The following is a 22,963-nucleotide window of genomic DNA, read 5'->3' on the forward strand; positions in this document are numbered from 1 at the left end:
GGGTTTTTATACAAGAAAAATAAAGTGAATTAAGTCTGAAGGGGGAGGGCATGATATTATCCCTTTTCATGGGATAAGGTAATTTTATTTTTATCTCTTTAATGAGATAAGGCAATTTTCCTCCCCAGAATCCCTGGCTCCTAGTGCTCTCCCACACAGCCATGCAGCTCTGTGAGTTGCTTGCTTTTCTGAATTAACCTTCTCTTCCATCTCCTCTTGAAGCATGCCCTCCCTAGCACCCTGGGCTTCCTCACTGTGACACTGTGACCGTTAGTTAGTTTTGTCATCTTGATCTGGGAAGAGGAACCTCAACTGAGGAACTTCTCCATTAGATTAGCCTATAACCAAGCTGTGGGACATTTTCGTTAATGATGAATGTGGGCAGGCCCAGGCCCAGCCCACTGTGGGTGGGGCCTGGGTGATGTAAGAAAGCAGACTGAGCAAGCCATGGGAAACAAGTCCTGTGGCCTCTGCTTCCCCTCTGGCCCCCCAGGTTCCCGCCCTGAGTTCCCTCAGTGGTGGAATGTGATCTGAGAGATGTAAGATGAAGCAAACCTGTTCCTTCCCTGAGTTACGTCAGGCCAGTGTTTTACCACAGCAATAGGAAACAGACTGGGAATACATGGTCTTTCCCCAAAGCTCCCTCCCTGACGTGAAGCAACTTGTCTGCCACATGGCTGACCTCTGTGCCATTTTAACCCAAACAGGAAGACCTTTCCTGTTCTCTCCCTGCATCTCCGCCTTCCAGTGGCTGCTAAGGTTTCCGGCTAGCCTGCCACCTGCCCTGGAGGGCTTTCTTAATGCTCTGATAAAGTTGTCCTCCAGCCTCCATTTGAGTCCATTCTTAAATTCTTTTATTAATGAGACTAAGAACCCAAAAGCCCCCTTACTATATAGCCCAGGCTGGAACTCACTACACAGCCAAGTAGCCAAGGCTGGATTTGAATGAACTCTTGGCAGTTCTTCTGCTTTGACCTCCTAAGTGCTGGATCACAGACCTATGACAGGGTATCACACATGATACCCACCTCAATCTGAATGCCAGGTAAACAATGGTTAATTTCTAGTACCACAATTAACTCCGTGTGACACACGATACACTTAAAAAGCCATTTGTGGGCCTGGAGAGATGGGCTCAGCGGTTAAGAGCACTGACAGCTTTTCCAGAGGTCCTGAGTTCAATTCCAAGCACCCACATGGCACCCACAACTGTCTGTAACTCCAGTTCCAGTGGATCTGATATCCTCACACAGACACACATGCATACAAAACATCAATATACATAAAATACAAATAAATAAATTATACATAGTTTAAAAGAGCCATTGCCTATCAGATATTCAGGCATAGCTGGGGGTCCTGTGTTTCCATTAATTCTAGCACCGCTAGGGCCAGGCCTGTGAGGAATCTACCACCTACCATTGCCAGGAAACACCAGGAAACCTGTGACTAAGTAAGAACAAAGCCTCCTCCACCCTCCCATCTTTTGAGAACAGCAGCTCACACACACACACACACACACACACACACACACACACATCTCAACAGTCATTGGGCTCTATCTTTCCCTTGGTAGCTGTGGAGTCACCAACTGGCATCACAAAAAGTTTATAGAGACTACTGTATTCCCAGACCAATCTTTGTAAGTCCTGCCCAGACTTCTACCCAGGTAGAAGTCTGAAAAGTCAGGTCAGGTGACCTTCCAGGAGAGTGATGTGAGCATTCTGGGGCCTCTGTAAACATGAGACAGGGGCATGGAGATCCACCGGAGAGGGCAGGCTCCTCCCTCTATGGACATGTGGGATAGAGGAGGAAGGGAAAAAAAAATGCTCAGGTAACTCCCGGGCTGTTTCCATGGCAATGTCTGCTGACTTAGGTGGGAACACCTGTGGTCAGAGGAGACAGCATACTTATGACCAGAGAGCCCAGCCCAACATCCACACACAAGGTTGTTTCCGGAATGGAAATGACCCCAGACCTGGCCCCTGAGCCTGGGGGCGCACCCACCTGCTCCAGCTCCAGCACACACTGGCTTCCTGTACACCACTCCCACACCTCAGCAAGCTTGACCCTGAGAGGACAGAGGGAGAGAGGACGTGCTTAGGGCATGAGTCAGCTGCTCCAGGGTTCCACTGGAGGCCAGGTTGGACCCAAGTGAGCATTCGGCTAATACCTCTGACCTAGTGGCTTCTCAAGTCCTTTGAGTCCCCAGAATTCTGATATCTGGAGAAACACTGGGGCTCATAGTAACTACAAAAGTGACTGTCCTGTGTTGGGCAGTCAAAGCCTAGGGTGCTCTCCTCCCAGAAGATACTGTGCCATCTGACAGGAGCCGAGCAAGACACTACTGTGTCCATCTTCCCGTCAGACTAGAGTGGTCCCCAAGAAACTGCAGTTCCCAGGGGATCTCATGCTGGAGGAAGAAAGGGCTGAAGCCTGGTGCAGCCAGAGGACCCTGTCTCCCAGGAAGAGGTTTTATATAGTTCTGAACTTGTCAGGCTACCTTCAGGAGGGACTAAGACCAGACTGGAATGATACTTTGATCAGAGCCACTCAGCTGTGCGGACCACTGGCCCTGTGTTTAAACCTAAACCTCATGTCAGGATCCTAAAGATGGACTTGGGGAGTGGGGACCCCAAGTTGTCACAGGACCTCTCTGTCCCTCTTTCTGACGTGGCCTCATTGGATAAATCTCCTGTCTCTGCTTTCACTGTTTAATTGCCCTAGAAGTTAGGGATGCCCTGGCCCCGGCTTTGATCCCGGCAGCTCCAGTGTCTACACCAGTCCATCACGTGCTTAGCTTTTGGGTCTTTGCAGTGCTGGTGATGGAACCCAGGGCCGGGTATAGGCTCTGCAGTGAACAGCACCTGGGAAAGAGCAATATTGCTAGATGGTGGGTCCACCTTCTCCTGATGGTGGAGTTCCAGAAGACCCTGTGGACTGGCAGTCAGGGAAGGCTTTCAGGAGGAGGCTACTCTTGAAATTTCAAGGCTGCTGCTACTGGGGGAGAAATGCAATCTGAGGAAGGCACAGGTCACATTCCCCGCAGTTCAGGCCCTGAGGTCCATCAAGGAACAGAACAGCTTTATAGAAACCGAGATCTGCAAACAGAAAGCTGGTCCTGCCCTGCCCATTCTGTCCCGTGACGGGCAGGCCACTCCCGGAGCCTCGGCTTCCTCCTCTTATTTGCCATTAGCAAGTGGATGGGACAGATCGAATGGGCAGACTGACGAGGAAGGGCAAAGTTTCAGGAACCTGCCTGGGGGGTGAAGGTGCCAGCCTGCCTACCTGTCCAGGGGACAAGCAGCTACTCCTGCACCACCCATGGGCCCAGTTTCAGGGTCCATGAACTGAGCTCAGGGCTGTCGTCTTGGCAGGCTGTGAGAAGCAGGACAATCCCATCACCCAGCACTTGGGACCTGTGAGCTGTGGGCCAGCCTGGACTGCACAGTGAGACCCTGCAATGGTTTGAAAGAAAATGACCCCCCCCCCAAAAAAAGACACTATTAGGTTTGGCCTTGTTAGAGGAAGTGTGTCACTGTGGAAGCAGACTTTGAGGTCTCATCTATGCTCAAGCCACGCCCCGTATCTGAGTTTATTTCCTGTTGCCTTTGGATCAAGATGTAACTTCTCTGCTCTCAACTTCTCCAGCACCATGTCTGCACGCCACCATATCCCACCGTGATGATAATGGACTCAACCTCTGAACTGCAGTCAGCCTCCCAGTTAAACGTTTTCTTTTATTAAAAAAAAAAAAAAAAAAAAAAAAAAAAAAAAAACAGAGAAGTCGACCAATGGAATCGAATAGAAGACCCGGATATTAACCCACAAACCTATGAACACCTGACTTTCGACAAAGAAGCTAAAAGTATACAATGGAAGAAAGAAAGCATCTTCAACAAATGATGCTGGCATAACTGGATGTCAACCTGTAGATGAATGAAAACAGATCCATATCTATCACCATGCACAAAATCAAGTCCAAATGGGTTAAAGACCTCAATATTAATCTGAACACACTGAACCTGATAGAAGAGAAAGTGGGAAGTACTCTACTACACATGGGCACAGGAGACCACTTCCTATGTACAACCCCAGCAGCACAGGCATTAAGGCCAACATTGAATAAATGGGACCTCTTGAAACTGAGCAGCTTCTGTAAAGCAAAGGACACTGTCATTAAGACAAAAGGGCTACCTACCGACTGGGAGAAGATTTTCACCAACCCCGCAACAGACAAAGGTCTGATCTCCAAAATATATAAAGAACTCAAGAAACTAGACTTTAAAGTGCTAATTAACCCAATTTAAAAATGGGGCAGTGAACTGAACAGAGAATTCTCAACAGAAGAAGTTCAAATGGGCAAAAGACACTTAAGGTCATGCTCAACCTCCTTAGCGATCAGGAAAATGCAAATCAAAACAACTTTGAGATACCATCTTACACCTGTCAGAATGGCTAAAATAAAAAACACTAATGATAGCCTTTGCTGGAGAGGATGTGGAGTAAGTAATTCATCCACTGCTGGTGGGAATACAAACTTGTACAACCACTTTGGTAATCAGTATGGCTGTTTCTCAGGAAATTCGGGATCAACCTACCCCAGCATCCAGCAATACCACTCTTGGGAATATACCCAAGAGATGCCCAATCATACTACAAAAGCATTTGCTCAACTGTGTTTATAGAAGCATTATTTGTAATAGCCAGAACCTGGAAACAACCTAGATGTCCTTCAATGGAAGAATGGATACAGAAAGTGTGGAATATATACACATTTTAGAGTACTACTCAGTGGTAAAAACCAATGACATCTTGAACTTTGCATGCAAATGGATGGAAATAGAAAACACTATTCTGAGTGAGGTAACCCAGACCCAAAAGGATGATTTTGGTATGTACTCACTCATCAGTGGATTCTAGACATAAATAAATGTCAGTGAGCCTATAGTTCCAGATCCTAGAGAAGCTAAATAAGAAGGTGAATCCAAAGGAAAACATATAGTTATACCTCTGGATATTGGAAGGAGACTAGATTGTCAGGCAAAAATTGGGATCTTGGGGGTGGGGTGGGGTGGCGGTAAGGGGTGAGGGGGAGATGTGGATAGAAAAGTGAGGAGGGGAGGATGGGGAGACCCTGGGGGAATGGGATGGTTGGGATGGAGGAAGGGTGGATAGGGGTGCAGGGAAAAAGATATCTTAATAAAGGAAGCCATTTTAGGGTTAGCAAGAGACTTCACTCTAGAGGGGTTCTCAGGTATCCATGGAGATGTCCCCAGCTAGTTCCTTGGGCAGCTGAGGAGAGGGAGCCTGAAATGACCCTTTCCTATAGCCATACTGATGAATATCTTGCATATCACCATAGAAGCTTCACCTGGCGATGGAGGGAGATAGAGACAGAGACCCACACTGGAGTGCAGGACTGAGCTCCCAAGGCCCAAATGAAGAGCTGAAGGAGGGAGAACATGAGCAATGAAGTCAGGACCGCAAGGAGTGCGCCCACCCACTAAGACTGCGGAGCTGGTCTAATGGGAGCTCACCAAGGCCAGCGCGACCTGGACTGAAAAACCTTGAGATCAATCCGGACTCTCTGAACATGTTGGACAATGAAGGCTGACTGAGAAGCCAAGAGCAATGGCACTGGGTTTTGATCCTCCCGCATGTACTGGCTTTTGTGGAGCCTAGTCTGTTTAGATGCGCACCTTCCTGGACCCTGATGGAGTCAGTTGGACCTTGGACTTCCCACAGGGCAGGGAACCCTGACTTCTCCTTGGACTGGAGAGGGAGGGGGAGGGGAGTTAAGGGAGTGGGAGGGAAATGGGAGGTGTGGAGGAGGTGGAAATTTTTAATAATAATAATAAATAAATAATAATAATAATAAATAAATAAATAAAAATAAACAAAAAAGAAAAAACTCATTGTGTATTTAGTCCTGAATCTCCATTTATTTCCAGATTTACTAAGATCAGCATGTTCTCTGAACTTTTCACTGAGCTTCTTTAACCTTAAAAATATAGACATGAAAAAACAATGTTTAATAAAGATTACATCTTATTTCCCCAAGCAGAAGCAAATTGCCATGCCTTCAATTATTTCAGAAACTGTTTTCAGTTTGAAAGTCAGTGTTATGTGTGCTTTATACAGACATGTCCACAAGGGCTTAGTTTCTAGCATTAACCAGAATATCGCTACTATTTCACAGCAGAGAGAATGGCACACCGGGGAGATAATAAGAGTGTCACATGGGGATAGAATAGGAGATTTTAATTGCTCTTACCAAACCCATTACCTACACAGCTCATCCTAATGATAGAAAGCCTTAAGAGAGTTTCTTCGTGTTTATGGATTTGTGTGTGTGTGTCTCATATATATATATATATGATATCTGTATTTACTTATCTGACATCTATTATATGTCAAAACTACCTTAACTTCATTCGAATCAGAGGTTTGAAAAGATAGGGCAAGAATCATGGCACTTGATTTATAATGTGTGAATTGTTTAGAACTTGAACGCTGTGTCCTGATCCCCTGCAAAAACGAGAGTGGGGGTGGGGGTTTATTTTGAATTATCTTCATCTACTACAGAGCTATTTCATGTGAATTTCTGGCTCTAAAGCAGACTGGGACAGAAGTTTCCATGTAGGAAAAAGGTGAGTACCTGAATTTAAAGTTTCCTAGGACCGTTTCACATCGGAACAAGACATATTTTCTAAAATCCAATCTCTAAACACTATAGGAAGTAGCTGAAAATGGCCACTCATATTTTGATGAGACATATCAGAAGACAGCAAAAACAAGACCGTTAAATCTAAAACTTTCCAGCTATGATTAGTGGTTGAATTGGTTTTTATGTTAACAAAAAGTGTATCTAAAAGGCTATACTAACTATATCTTTGGAGGGAACATAATAAATGCAAGCCCCTTTGTGCTACAGGTCAGGTAGATACTAGGTATAACTAACTTTAAGATAAACATTCTATTTGCCTGGATATATTTAACATATAATGCTCTATCTAAAACATCCCTGAAAATTAGCACAAGGTACCAAGAAAAATCTATATTTTATAACCCTAGCTCTTCCCTTGTTTACACACCTTGTTTTCATCAATCAAACATGTAAATTCTTTATACACTTTGATGTTTTTATAGAACCACTTTTTTTGTTTTTGTTTTTAGAAACAGAGTTTCTCTGTAGCTTTGGAGCCTGTCATGGAACTAGCTCTTGTAGACCAGGCTGGCCTTGAACTCAGAGATCCATCAGCCTCTGCCTCCCAAGTGTTGGGATTAAAGGCATTATCCACTCCTGCCCGACTCAATAGAACTATATATTTTGAACATGAAAAGTGCAATTTTAACACTTGAATATTAAGCAATCAGACTACCTCCCTCTCCCCTTCTAGACTGTAGTAGTCTGAAGAGGAGCAGGGCTCTGTGTTGTGCCTTTCTCTGTACTTAGTACTGGAAACATCATTTCTGTTTGTCACTTTTGAATGTGACAATATCTTCTTGAGGCAGCATCATTCTCATAGTATTCACGATTATTTTCTATAAATTTTTATAATAGTTCCCATGTGGCTATCATCTACCTTTGTGATAAAATGCTTTTGTTCATGTCAAGCTTCCAACTCTAGGTCAAATTCTCGAAGTTCCCTGGGTCCCCACAACTGTGGTGTGTTGTCCTCTGTTTTCAGACACAAAGCATAAGTGGTTAGTGCAGCTAGGATGACTACAGAGAGTATACAGATTTTGTCAAGTTAATGCAGAACTATGGAAACAGCTTTTTCCTAGATGAATTTGTTGAAATAGAGTAAAAATTTAAAGTGCAGATGTAGTTTAGTGATTTTATTGTTGTTGTGCAGCATTACTAAATACTTTTTTTTCTGAAAGATCTATTTATTTATTTATTTTTCCTCATTTTTTTTATTAAAGATTTCCATCTCCTTCCCTCCTCCTCCCCCTTCCCTCCCCTCCCTTTCACCCATACCCCCACTCCACCCCTCTCCAAGACAAAGAGCCATCAGGGTTCCCTTCACTAAATACTTTTAAATAAGATAATTTTGTTTTATTCTACAAAAGAATTCTTACATTGGAATGAACATGGACAAATGAGGAAGATCTATACAAACCGAACTAAGCCAGACGCAAGAGGAAAAGCATTAAATTATTCTACTTAAATACGGTAAGGATTACAGTAAATTTCATAGAAAAGCATGCAAAAAATCAACTATAGGATGGCTGGTAGAGAGACAGGAAAATTAATCAATGTAAAAATATTACTAAAGTTGGGAAGGTAAATTAGAAATGCATTTTGTTTAATGCAATGCCTAGGGTTAACAATTTGGCATTTGCACAATAAAAACTTGAGTGGATAGGTCTCAAATTAAACACCATAAACTATAAAAGCATACAAGGAACCATTTGAAAATGTTGCATATATTCATTATCTTGAATATTATAGTGTCATGAGTGTTTGAATGTGTACAGTCTGAACAAATTAAATGCTTAAAGTTTGTTGTATGTCATTTCTGCTTCAGTAACACTAAGATACAAGCAATGTTGGTGAGTCACTCATTGATAAAAATGTATCAAATACATTTTCTTTTTTTTTTTTTTTTTTTTTTTTGGTTTTTCAAGACAGGGTTTCTCTGCAGCTTTTTTAGAGCCTGTCCTGGACCTAGCACTTGTAGACCAGGCTGGCCTCGAACTCACAGAGATCCGCCTGCCTCTGCCTCCCGAGTGCTGGGATTAAAGGCGTGTGCCACCAAAGCCCGGCTCAAATACATTTTATATTATGAAATGAGGCTAAGACAACTGATAGGGGACAGTGTTTAGAATCCTCCCCCATGGTCAAAAGTATTAAAATATAAAGGTAGCATTAGAGGATCAGGAAGCAGCAGAATTTATGAGAACATGGTAGACTTCAGGGCAATTAGTCAGCTGGATTGGGCCAGACACTCATGACTAGTATCAAGTCTACAATGACGCAGCTAAGACCTAATGGAGATTGTGTGATAACAACCTTCGCTTTCCGGCACATCACTGCCAGAGGCAGGGAACAGAGGAAGACTAGTCAGATGGCCAATGAAAGCAGTCTTAGAGACATTTGTTTTAGGACATGTCTTAATTTGCGTCATCATCCTGCAATGAAAGAACAACATTGGATAATGGTTAGTGCATAGGCCCCAGAAGTTTATTTGGCTCAAATCTGTTCCTTGAATATATTATTTGATATATTCCCGTACTGTGTGTCTTTTTTTAGACTTTTCAAAATGTTTAATTTACTAATTTTGTATGATATCTACTGATTTGGGCTCTTACCTAAGAAACATTACTAATTCTAAATTTATAAAATGTGGTTGTGTTTTCCATCAATTTTGATATAGCTTTGCCTGCTGTATTTAGTTGCAATAGCCCATTTTGAATTAGGCTGATTGAATGGGATGTGAAAGTATCTATCTAATTATCCTAGTATCATATGATAATAAAGTAGTTTCATTTGATTGGTCATAAACCCTTATATCCATAGCTTATAGATATAAGCTTGTTTTTGGAATGTCAAACTCATTCCATTAATTGCCACATCTATCTATACTAAGTACTACATGAAGCAAAATATTACAATATTACAGTGAGATTCAAGATGGGGAGGTTTAGGGCTTCATTCTCTTGTTTTAAGTTTGTTGTAAATTTTTTAGTCACATAATTTTCATGGAGGTATAATGATACCTCTGCAAGTAAATTAAATTAAAATCATGAAGTTGATAGGGACATCGTCGAGTTTAAATTTGGAAAGTGTATCCACTGTCACAAGGTTATTTTCATTGACTCAAGAATTGACTCATGAAAAATACTTTTTCTGTATATCTTTAAATTCCTTCCCACACATTGCAATTCTCAGTGAAATATTTTACATTTCTTTCATTAATGTATATATTAGTAAATTATAATATTTACTAAAGCACTAATGAAGCTAGTGTTCATTTCCTTTACGTCTTCTATACTGCTGTTTGCTGATCATTTAAATACTTTTTGAAATTTCTTCATATATTAATTAGGATTTCCATACAGAGCATTATATTATTAACCAGATGAGATAGTCTCATTTCTTTCTTTATAATTAGAGGTGCACTATATTCAGTGTCTTGTTTAACTTATTGTACCTAGAATCTATGCTACAGTATTAAATAAATATTTTAAGATTCATTTCAGTTATTAACTTATGGTGAAAGTTTTTGGAGGTATTGTTTGAGAGTTTTCCAGGATGATGCTGATAGTTTAATATAAAACATTATTTATGACTGGACAGATGGCTCAGTTGCTAAGAGCCCTGAGTGTTCTTCCAGAGACCCCCAGATTCAATTCCTAGCATCGACATGGCAGCTCACAACTGTCTGTAATTCCAGTTGCAGGAGACTAGATAGCCATGGCAAAACACCAATGCACATAAAATAAGAATAAATAAATGCATAAACTATATTTACAAGATAGATATGAGAAATTGTTAGACAACTCCACAGAATTTGTTATATCAGTTTTGGGGGGTATACATGGAATACAGGTAGATATGAATATACTAGATATTTATTTGTATGTTTCATGTTAAAGTCTTTAAAGAAAAACATGCATGAAGAGCTGTTAGAAATGTGAGACACCAGAGTAAAAAGAATTAAATTCAATGTCACGCTCAAGTGCACAGTGATAAACAACCTTTTTCTCGCTTCCTACAAAGAACTTCCAGGAGGAAATGTCTGAAGGAAATCACTCCAGAGTGGCTGAGTTCATTCTGGAGGGCTTAACAAATAAACCAGAGCTTCAGGTGCCCCTGTTCCTCCTCTTCCTTGGAATCTATCTGCTCACAGTGTTGGGGAACCTGGGAATGATCTTTCTGATCCTGCTCAGCCCCCACCTGCACACCCCCATGTACTTCTTCCTCAGCAGTCTGTCCTTCATTGACCTCTGTTACTCCACTGTCATCACCCCCAAAATGCTGGTAAACTTTGTGACAGTGAGGAATGTCATTTCCTACCCTGAGTGCATGATTCAACTCTACTTTTTCATAGCCTTTGTTATATCTGAGTGTTACATGTTGTCTGCTATGGCATATGACCGCTATGTTGCCATCTGTAACCCCTTGATGTACAATGTCACCATGTCTTATCAAGTCTGTTCCTGGATGATAGGTGGGGTGTATGGTATAGGTGTTATTGAAGCTACAGTTCACACGGTTTGCATGCTGCGGGTGCTTTTCTGCAAGGCGAATGTAGTAAATCATTTCTTCTGTGATATTCTTCCATTGCTGCAACTTTCCTGCTCCAGTACGTTTGTCAATGAGGTAGTAATTCTGTGCCTCAGTACGCTCAATTTCTGTGTTCCAACCCTGACCATCTTGAGCTCTTACAGTTTTATCATTGCCCCAATCATCTGCATGAAATCCACCGAGAGCAGGTTCAGAGCCTTCAGCACCTGCAGCTCCCACTTCTCTGCTGTGACTGTCTTCTTTGGATCCTTAGCAGTTGTGTACTTTCAGCCATCATCAGTCAGCTCCAAAGAGCAAGGGAAAGTGTCCTCTCTGTTTTATACTATAGTTGTACCCATGCTGAACCCACTCATCTACAGCCTGAGGAATAAGGATGTCAAACTTGCTTTAAATAAGTTGCTTCGAATGAAGACAATTCAGATGTGAAATAATATTTTGCATTAGCAAAAATGCCTTATATCTATAGTTTTGATAAGAAATAATACCTTGGGAGAACAATGCATGTCAAATTCTGAAATTTTTATTAGTACATGGTTATTTTCTCTTTTTTTCATTTCATTTTTTTATTTTTTCTTTCTTTTTTAAAAATTTACTTTTAAAAAACATATTTTCTCATTTTACTGTCAAAATGTCAAATCCATTTTCCACTCCCTCCTTCCTCCTGCTCCCTTCACATTGCCCCCTCTCATCCCATCCCATCCCCCATCCACGCGTCAGAAAGGGTAAGGCTTCCCATGAGGAGTAACAAATTCTAAGACATTGCTCTGAGGAAGTACCATGGCCCTCCCACTATATATAGACTGAGCAAGGTATCCCTCCAGAGGAAATGAGTTCCAGAAATCCAGAACAAGCAGTATGTATAAATCCTGGTCTCACCGCAAGTAGTCCCGCAGTGTTCCCCAGCCATACAAATTCACCCACATTTAGAGGGCCTAGTAGGTCCTGTGCTAGCTAGTTCCTTCTCTGTCAGCCTGGAGTTGGAAGGCTTCCATTAGCTCCGCTAAGCTGTTTCAGTGGGTGTCCCCATCACAGTCTTGACCTCTTTTCTTGTATTCTCACTCCTCCCTCTCTTCACCTGGACTTTGGAAGAAAAAAAATATCAGGAAGGATTGGACCCAAGTTTTTAGATAAGTGAAAGAAGCATTCTGGGATTCTGTGGAACCTATCAACATCTAGTTAACTAGCCATACCTCTAATTATGTTTCAAAATAATCCCAAAGTCTTCTTATAGTTCATTATGCTTTATGTGTGTGGAACATGGCTCTTTTAGGGTGATATTTAAGTATCTCACTTAAGGAAATAAATACATATAGTAGAAAAGCTTCTATTATTTTGTTTTTGTATATCAAACCCTTCTCAATTAAGGAAATAAATACATATAGTAGAAAAGCTTCTATTATTTTGTTTTTGTATATCAAACCCTTCTAAATTAAGTGTATTACCAACTACATCTGAAAGAGTGATCTCTAAAATAAGTGGACTTAGAAAAATCGACTCAAAGTGTCACTTCTAAATTTTCCTCAGCATGTAGAACTGTATTGTGGACAATAAAACATATTAAAAATAATATTGCTTTTTCTGTCAGTGAAATAATACTAAAAACATTGAATAAAACTGTGCAAGTGTTCAAATATTCTTGACATAGTTACTGATCTAGTTTTAGGACTTTGCCAGCATCTTTGTTTTTCTGAAATTTTAATGTACTTTTTTTGTAATTGAAATAACTACTGGGCTTTCCTAAGACTGCATTATAGAATATCCATTTCAGAAGTGATGTTTCTAACAAGCGCATTGTTGTGCTATTTTTCATATAGAAAAAATTAAAATTTGAAATTTTTCTGTCTAATAACGTATAGTATTCATACCCCCAAACTAACTATTCCTATCAGTTCCTGACCTACATGAAAGAGACTTTAAACCAATACGTTTTATTTTTCAACCATTATCCAATTGAGATCCAAACCAGAAACTTTGCTTCTGTGTCAAATGGCATTGTCCCCATCAGAAAGTCTCAGTATTTCCTGGTTGCTTTTATCTTTCACATCTTCTCCTGGGGACATCAGCAGCAGCAGCGTGGCTTTTTGGTATGCCTAGAATAGATTCCCATAGAATAAGACACTTCCTTATTGATTTAGAAACTTCTATACTTCGTGATTCTTGGGAGCACCAAAGCCTTTAAACATGTTGCATTACAAAGACAAGCATGGAGATTTCCAAATAGCACACGGTACCCTGCTCCCTGTACTAATCTGTGTCCAGAAGCACAGCACTGGAACTTTTATTTCTATTCCCAGTATTGACTTTTAAACCTATAGTCTTCCATTTATTATTTCAGTCGAATCATGTAGTAGGCACTGAACACGGGTGGGTTTGTCTTTGGCTTTCCTTCAAATTTGTGACAAGACACCTTCTATCATGTCTCCTCATAGTATCACACCAAAACTAGAAACAAGAGAACATTCTTTTTTGAAAATCAGAATAAAGGCCCTTGGTTTCCACTAACCCTTGACTTCTATTCAGCTTGTCTCTTCTGTTATCCCATAGAAGTCTCTTTGTATTCCTATCGTACTTGTTTGTTTATGTTACATGACATGTGAGTCACTTACCACATATGATGATTTGATTATATATGAATTGATCATATTGTAGGTAATAAATATTTATCACCCACTTCAAAGCATTTTTACTCTAATAACCATATTAAGAGATCATCAAATAAAAGTTCACTCCATAAAATTATTTAGCATTTTGCTGATGAGACTTCATCTCTAAGAGGTATCAGTGATTAATATACAAGAAACAATTCTTGTATATTAATTAATATGTTAATTAATTAATATACAAGAAACAATTCTTGTTTATTGTATATTAGTATTAATATCATATTTCTTGTATATTAATATAATAGGGATATCATGCCAAAATCATGCAAACACATAGGCAGTTAGCAGAAACCAGGAAGCATCTGCTTTTAGAGAATGTGATTTGGAAATTGGTCATATAGGAAGCTGTATATTTCTGTACTATATTAAAGCTACATTCAAATGACAGATTATATCCCTGCTAACTTCTTTAGGCCTTAAAGCATCAAGGATGAAAGCAGAGGCATCTCCAAGTGGCACCATGCTTACCCTGTTGTGCACTGTGTCCACAACACAGCGTTGGCCTCCTTTCCCCTCGCTACCCAGCATCACTTTAGTTTACTAACAGGTATAGAGCAGTATTTGACTTCTGTTTAGCTTGCTTCAAATACGTCATGGGGACATCACGTGATGTTGTGTCATCTTTGCTTTCCTGTATACCATCAAAAATTGTAATGCCAGAAAATAGTTTGTTCCCCTATTTGAACATTAGAAGAAGTACCCTTCCTGATTTTCTATATGCAAATGAGCTCTTCCTCTTATACTCCTTTCTTATCCTACCAAATTATGCACATTAAGATTTATATGTCTATGGTTGTTTATTATATATTTATAAATAAATATAGATATAGAGGGATAGATATAGTTATATCATAAACATATATGTTATATATAAACATATAGTTACAGAATAATAAATATCAAAGTACTAATGATTAAAAGGAGTCTAACATCCTATCATGAAACACTTGTGGTAATTTGTCTTTTATTTCTCTTATACAAAATTTCTTGACATTACTCTAGCAAAATGGGTCACTATCAGAGCCTTCCTGAAGGCAAAAATCAAGACGAAAAGTGACTAGGAACAATACACTCTGGAGTGTATTGTTCCTGCTATGACCTATTACCTCCAGCTGTACCCCACCTTCCAAAATTTCCAGAACCTCACAAAATAAGCAGTGACCATGACAACTTAATCAGGACATTAGCTGTAGGAGACATTTCCAATTAAAATCATAATACATAATAAAAAATTGTACCTGTGATGATTGTTCCTTTCACATATATTGGGAAGAAATAGGGATGCCATTCAGCAAGGTAAATCTAAAACAGCAAGCTCTACATAAAAACAATGGATGTTCTGTGCACAATGAAATGATCTCAGCCTCATTCTTCTAAAATGCAACCATGTTTATGATCTTGAAAATAGTAGTGATTTTCATATACTATTAAGCTGCAAAAATCTTGAGCTCAGTAGGTAGAATACTGTAAATATTTCAATTCACAAATTGTGTGTCTGAATTCTTTTGGTAGACTGATTATAGAATAAATATTTTGACAACAGTTTTATTTTAAAAACAATGTCTTAATTTATTTCTGTAAACTAATTCTCTACTCCAGACTGTTTCCATGTGCACCACCCCCATTATTCATCCTTCTAATGGGACATCTTAGAGGCATGTGTCTCCATGACCAATGGAAAATTTCTTTTTTTTTTAAATCGTCCAACAGTTTATTAGAAAGAATGTAGACATTTAAAAAAATCCCCACTGTAATGAAGATAAATTGAGGTTTTCCAGCCAGGGCATAAGCTGAAATCAAAACAGGAAATAAAAAGATCCAATAGAGTATTAACTTTTCCACTCATTTGCCATACTGACAGTGCAAATACAAATCTGCTCTAAAATGTATAGACTCTCAAGCAACAATGTACGGCTTTCTTTGTCCTCCATGCTAAAAGATGTTAAGAGCTTAAGGGCCAAATAATATCAAATGTATAGGCTTCAAAACCATCTGGCATTCACTAGTTTTAGCTAAAATACAACTGAACACTAACAAGTGATCAAATACAATAATGTAAAGTACATTTTTTTTGAAAAATAAACTTTAGTGGAATAATTCTGAAAGGTACACTGGAAGAATGGCAGGGTATCAGTTTAATAATCAGCCAATTTGTTTCTGCCCCCTTCAAGTTCATGGTCTGGGATCTAAACTAGGGACCTTTCCCTAAGCTGGGAGCTTCCTAACATGTAAGTATCTGAGTTATGAAGAAAGAAGTCTTAGGGGGAATGTGTTTATTCTTCAGAACTGCTGTATCCGTTGCTTAGGATCTCAACTGCTTCATGGAATCCTGGGAAATGTTCATGCATAAGGATATTGCCTTACCTGACTTAAATTGCCCCATACATGGTACATTATCAACCTTTAGTGAAGCCTTTAAAAAACATTTAAAAAAACAGGTTGAAAAATGGGTTAAAGGAGGCAAATACAGCATGTGCTTTTAGAGCTATCAACTCAGGAATTTTCTCAATTGTGAAATCTTGCAGAAGTTATTTTTCTTTCTCAAAATCCAGACAATAACAACATTCCTTACTCCAGAGCTGGCATTTTTTCATCATCGCTGTCTTGTGAATCATCATCTGCTCCATCTACTTCTGGTAAATCTACGTTCTAATCGCCACCCATGGGATCCATCATCTCAGAGAAACGGTCAAAACTGCACATGTCTTCATCTGAATCATCCTCCCAGTTTGTCCAATCGTTAAAGTCCACACTAACTCAGTTAAGCTTTGCCCTCTCCTTTGTTAACCTAGGCCACAACTGGCCAGATTCTCCTTTCTGAAAACAACCTAAAATCGATCTGTCTGTTTTTTTATGCTTGGAGTTATTTGGATGAATACAGTGAAAAAGATCAATTTTATTTAAATGCTTAAAATTATCACTTCCTCCAAGACAACTGAAAGTTTGGATTTTTCAAAATTTACATTTACATCTTTACTGTCTTCAACAATAAATTCAATGAATACATAGTCCCTTCAACCATACCACTTTGCAGAAGCAGGCTGCATGGTGAATGGGGCAGGGGTGGGTGGGTGGGCCTCTCTGGCAGCGGCGGCTGGCGAGGGGACTCCTCTAAGGCTTCTTCTGCCCAGTAGTGGCCTCTTCTTGCTCCCCTAAGGCAACAGCAGTGGCGGGCTCGACCACAATGCCCAGAATGCCCCACGAGGAGAGCGGCTCCCTCAGGCTGGGACAGGAGGAAAGTCCACAAATTACTTTAGTTTGTGATCATTTTCAGTAAAACATTGAAATTTCAGAGGGGCTTGATATGCCGCAATCGATAAGAGGTATTGATGCACAGACGAGTAGATCTGAGTTCATCACCCAAGTTTAGAAACAGTGAGAGCGGCAGTACATCTGTAATTCTGACGCAGGGAGAGGAGAGACAGGAGGACCACCAGGGCTATATGACCAGCCAGCCTAGCCAAAACCTTACACAATCCCAAGCTCCAGATTCAGTGAGAGATCCCGACTTAAGGAAACGGAGCACAGCAATAGAAGGCACTGATGTCCTTTGACCTTTACAAGAGCATGTATGGGTGTGTACACATGCCCACACATATAAACACATATCCATACAACACATACATTCATAAAGGGAAATGAGAAGAAATACACATTTTCTTGATATCTGCATGTTTGAGAGAATTGTAGTATATGTAAGTTTGTTGTTAATTTGCAAATGGATTATAAATGTGCTATAAATAATTAAATTATTCAACTATGAGCCAATAAAAAGCATAATAATTAAAAAGAAATTATCTATAGATGTAGAGGCACAGAAAATATGGAACAATTGTCTCAGACTTTTTCTTCCTCTCCCCCCTTCCTTCTTTCCTTTTTTATTTTATTCCTTCCTTTCTTCCTTTCCTTCAAGAAAATATGCCAAATGTTCTGATATTCAATTTTTATTTCAGAATAATTTTATACTTATAGAAATATTGATAATAAGATTAAGACATCTCCTATGTGCATGATACCCTGTCTTTACCCTTGCTACCACCTAAATACCACACTCATCTGAGCTAAGAATCCATCAGTCGGTGCATTTCTCAGAATCCGATGCAGTAGATGTTGAAGTAGTTGGGCTGTAGAAAATAAGTGATTGCAGAGTCCTCAGCCCTAAATAGCACAACTGTTGCATGAATTCTAATTGATCCTAATAATAAAAATCCAGAGTCAGATATCAGGGTAAATGCTGAAAGATCAGACAAGTAAGAAGGCAAGCCACTGAAGTGATTTTTTTTTTTTTACCTCTACTGAATCCTTGACCAAAGGGGACAAGATCCTGTCTTCACAAATTCTCAGACCTAATTGCGTGAGCTCCTTTGTCCTCCCGCCTTATAAGCCTCTCTCCACCCAGCCATATTCCTTCCTGTCTCCACCTTCCTAGTGCTGGGATTAAAGTCATGAGACGTCACTGCCTGACTCTGTTTCTCTTTTAGACTGGATCAATCTTTTGTAGCACAAGGTGACCTTGAACTCAAAGAGACCCCCCCCACCTCTGTCTCCCAAGTGCTGGTGTTAAAGCTGTGTGCTATCTCTGCCTTGCTTCTATGGCTAACCTACTGGCTTAGCTCTGCTCTCTGATCTCCAGGCAAGCTTTATTGGCTGCTAGATCACAAAGAAGGTATCACCAAAAACAACATTAGTGAAAATCCCTCCAAATGTTCAGCTATCACATCGGAAGAAAGCATGGTAAGAGTGAAAGAGCCAGATGTGGTGAATGCCTGTAAGGAAAGGGCCTTTGAAGGACTTTTGTATATAAGAAATCATCAAAAATGTGACAGCTTGTACAACACCTGCACAAGCTCAAGTCATAGAAAATCCTGTCCCTAGTTGAGGAACTATTGCAATTGTTGGTTGCTGGAGAGGGAGAGTTTTCCTTCGAGTCAAACATGTTTCTGTGGATGGTCCACAAACAAGACTGACCATACGAGTAGCACAAATTGCACTCAATGGATTTTAAAAACTGAATGAGGCCACAAAGTTGAGTGAGAATAGAACAGGGAAGTGGATTAAGAGGAGCTGGGAAAGAGAAATTAATATTATACAAATATGGTGCATGAAATTATCAAAAATTACCTTTAAAACCCCAAACAGCCAATATTAACTTTATTGTTTATTATTGTAATTTAGGTCCTATGCTTTATGTAGTTTCTCTTAATTTTTCTCATGACAGTTTTTGTACTTGAGAATTTTATCCTAGTTATTTAATAGAAGTTAATTTCCATAGTATCCTGGGCTCCTGTCTACTGTCTAGTTTTCAGTTATAGTACAATAGTTACAGATGTTTCAACCAATATTCTTATGAAAACAAGCCTTTCAACTATTATCTAAAGTGATTACTATGTAACTTATTTTACTTTAATCATACAATTGATACTCATTTCCAGCTTACATTAGCATGTTCATTTCTAGCACTTTCACTGTGGTTATATTTTTAAATGTCAAAAAATAAGAAAACATATGAGTAACAATATATAATTATTTTAAAATGTTTCCTAAGATTTTATTTTACTTCAGCTATGTTTCTATGTCTCTGTGTGCATTGCATTAATGTATGGGTGTCCAAGAAGGCCAGAAGAAGGCATGCGATTTTCTGGAGCTTGAGTGAGAAGCAGCTGTGAGGTGCCTGACATGGGTGCTCAGAAGTGAACTCAGGTCCTCTGCAAGAGCAGTATGCTGTCTTAGCTGCTGAGTCATTCATCCAGCACCTAGTTAGCAACATTTAGTAACAATTACAAATCATTGTGTATTTCTCCAAACCTTAGTAAAACTGAAAAAAAAAAAACTAGACTCGTGTTCCTCAGTATTTCAGAGACTATTATCAAATTGGAAACTGTTGTAAAAGTCTTTGACAACCTTTTCTCAAGATCTTGGGTTCTAGCCCTTAACTTAATTGTTGTTCAATTTCAACAACAAAGAAAGAATTGAACACATGGGAATCAATGGGAATGTTATGAAAAGGACGCTAAAGGAAACTTTAATTGTTCTTGTCTCATAGCAACATATCCCTTGTGGAAAGAAACCTTCAGAGAATTTCCTTTTACAGATATTTTAATGAAAACTCACTATGAGATGCTATGTGACAATAACATCATTCAGGTAAGTGCCCTGGGAAGCTGCGGGGCAATCAGGATGTAGATTTGTATGAACATGTGAAATACTCAGAATTAGGGATTTGTCTTCTGATCCCTTAAAAGTAGAAAAGCCTGTGGTTTTACTTTGAATTATCAACATCACCAAAATGAAGAGCAAATTCACAAAAGTGAACTGAGCCTCCAGTTCACATTTCACAGTGAGACAGGTTTCCAAGTAAAAAAAGCTGAACGTGTACATTGCATGTCTCCTCACTCCATCCTAGCTCAGAATTTTAGAGGCCCACCAGGAACTCTAGATCACAGATGTCAGAATTTCCTCATGCTGTCTGATGGTGACCACTCATATTTCCCAATAACACACAAATATATAGGAATGGCCCGACCTTTTTCACCTTTCTACATATACTTATTCCATTTGTATTACCTTTAATGTTAGCAAAATTGCATTTAACGGCCGGGTGGTGGTGGCGCACGCCTTTAATCCCAGCACTCGGGAGGCAGAGGCAGGCGGATCTCTGAGTTCGAGGCCAGCCTGGTCTACAAGAGCTAGTTCCAGGACAGGCTCTAGAAACTACAGGGAAACCCTGTCTCGAAAAACCAAAAAAAAAAAAATGCATTTAACGGAACATACAATAAATGTAACACTAATTTGTTACTGGCATACAGACACTAGTTACAAGTTACATTTATTTGACTGGTTTTAGTGGACAATTTCAATTTATAATGCACTGTTGAAACACATATGAAACAATATGGTTCATCCAGTGCTCGTTAACTTGTGTCTACTATTTTTATCATGTTGGATCTCCTGTTTCATTACATAAATCACTTTAAGTGATGAATTTACTTACCTTGCTATTCTTAAGAATATATGCATTAACCCCAAACCTTCTTATAATAATACTAGTTATCACTGAAAATTGTGTAGTTCTAGATTACTTCTGGTAATCCTTCTAGCCTTGGTGTCCATTTGAAAAGCATCCACTGGAATCATTCTAGCCAGACCATAGCAGTCACATTTTTTTGGACCTGCCGTCATGGTGTACTGACTTCCTGCTTTTGCTCCAACTTCTGTATTAGAGCATTTGGAGGAGCAAATGTCACCAATACATTTCTATCCTGAATTCTCAGAACAGCATTTCTGCTTATCACCATTAAATTATTGTAGTGTCGGTTCACATTCATACCCAAGTAATATCTTCTTGAAATAGTAGTTAGGTGTTCATTATCACAGTCTTTAAATTGCATGATAATTTTGTGAATGATATCAGCTAAGTTGTTGATAAAATGTATTTTCAAGACAGACTTAGATATAAATTCTTACAAAATAATAACTCATATTTTCTAACCCTAAGACATAGTTTTAGAAGTTTCCTGGGTTCATAGAACTAGGAGACACTGTTTTTTTGTGTGTTTGTTTACATGGACAGATAACAACTGTGCAATGTACATACGATGACCAAGTAGATTTATCAACTACTGAATAATATAATGCAGAATTGTTTAAACCTTTTACTGCATTAGCCTAGCAAGACCATAGTGAAACAAAGATTCTGAATATGCCTTACCAATCACATGTTTGTTATGAGTCGTCATTGCTTTCTTGAAAAATAACACAATGTTTATTTTCCAAAGGAAATCTTATTTGAAATGGCGTGGATGAACTCAAAGGACACTATAGAAAGTGAAATAATTCAGTAAAAAAGAAGAAATGCGGAGTTATTTACTTCTATAGGGTAAGCATAAAATTCAAATTCAAAGACAAGTACCATGCAATGATATGTGGGGCACATAGGGAGGACTTGTGCAATTAGTACTAATTCTTAAACTTTTACATGAATAAAGTATGATTTTCTGTATAGTATAATTCTGGTGGTTTATAGTAAGGTGTTACACTTAGAACCTAAGGCAGATTTCCTTTTAGTGACTATTCTAAACACATTTAAAGAAAGCAAGCAGCCAGGTGGTTGTGGTGCATGCTTTTAATTCCAGCTTTGAAGAGGCAAAGGCAAGCAGATCTCTGGAGTTTGAGACCATCCTGGTCTACAGAGCGAGTTCCATGTCAGCCTATCTTGAACAACCAGAAGAAAACAGGAAAGAAAGAAAGAAAGAAAGAAGAAAGAAAGAAAGAAAGAAAGAAAGAAAGAAAGAAAGAAAGAAAGAAAGGAAGGAAGGAAGGAAGGAAGAAAAGAAAGAAAGGAAGGAAGGAGGAATGGAGGAAAGGAGGGAGGGAAGGAGGGATGGAGGGAGAGAGGATGGAAAAAGGGCATGCAAAAAAGGGCATAAAAACTATTGGTAGAGAATATGTATATGATTACCAAGATTGTGGTGACAGTGTTGCAAGATTGGGATATGCATGAACTAATTAAATTATGTATATTAAATAGTCACTGTTTACTACTCAATAGCATTATTAAGATAATATAAATAACATTTCATTTCATTAAACCATTAAGGCATTTTGCTGATAACCTAGTCATGTCTAAAATTGATCATTCGAGGTTAGACTAATCAACTGATTCAGTGGAGGATGGTTCTCTGTCAAGTTCCAAGGCATGCAACTGGACAGATGGCATTAGCAGAATAGAATACAAAGCTGAAGGACAGGACTAAGAGATTTTATAAGAAACAGACTCTGGTTAACTTAGTTATGAGTCAGGATTCCTGACTGCTCCCAAAGACACAAAGACTTTGCAAGAAATAAGTCAGATCTTGTGATGAGGACTAGTCTTTCCTGAGACACCTTATGAGAGGCAGGGGTGGCAGAAAAAGCACTCATCTGGCAGATGAAACCCTCAGAATTGTATAATGATATGTTTTAGTATCTTGTCTGCTGATTAACACAGTACTACATTCTAAAACAGGTAATTGATAATGATCAGAAATTCATTTATCTCTAA

General features: G+C 39.2%; 1 protein-coding gene and 1 pseudogene across 1 annotated transcript; one reads left to right on the plus strand and one right to left on the minus strand.

Moving 5' to 3' along the window:
- The first annotated feature begins 10,747 nt into the window (after positions 1-10,747).
- Positions 10,748-11,686, plus strand: LOC119809981 (olfactory receptor 150-like). The gene has a single exon (XM_038323227.1). It carries the CDS (start codon positions 10,748-10,750, stop codon positions 11,684-11,686), a length of 939 nt encoding a protein of 312 aa, XP_038179155.1.
- A 4,805-nt stretch (positions 11,687-16,491) lies between these two features.
- Positions 16,492-16,970, minus strand: LOC119810681 (annotated as a pseudogene).
- Positions 16,971-22,963: the final 5,993 nt, after the last annotated feature.

The sequence above is a fragment of the Arvicola amphibius genome, chromosome 3 (assembly GCF_903992535.2).
Source record: "Arvicola amphibius chromosome 3, mArvAmp1.2, whole genome shotgun sequence".
Classification (NCBI taxonomy): domain Eukaryota; kingdom Metazoa; phylum Chordata; class Mammalia; order Rodentia; family Cricetidae; genus Arvicola; species Arvicola amphibius.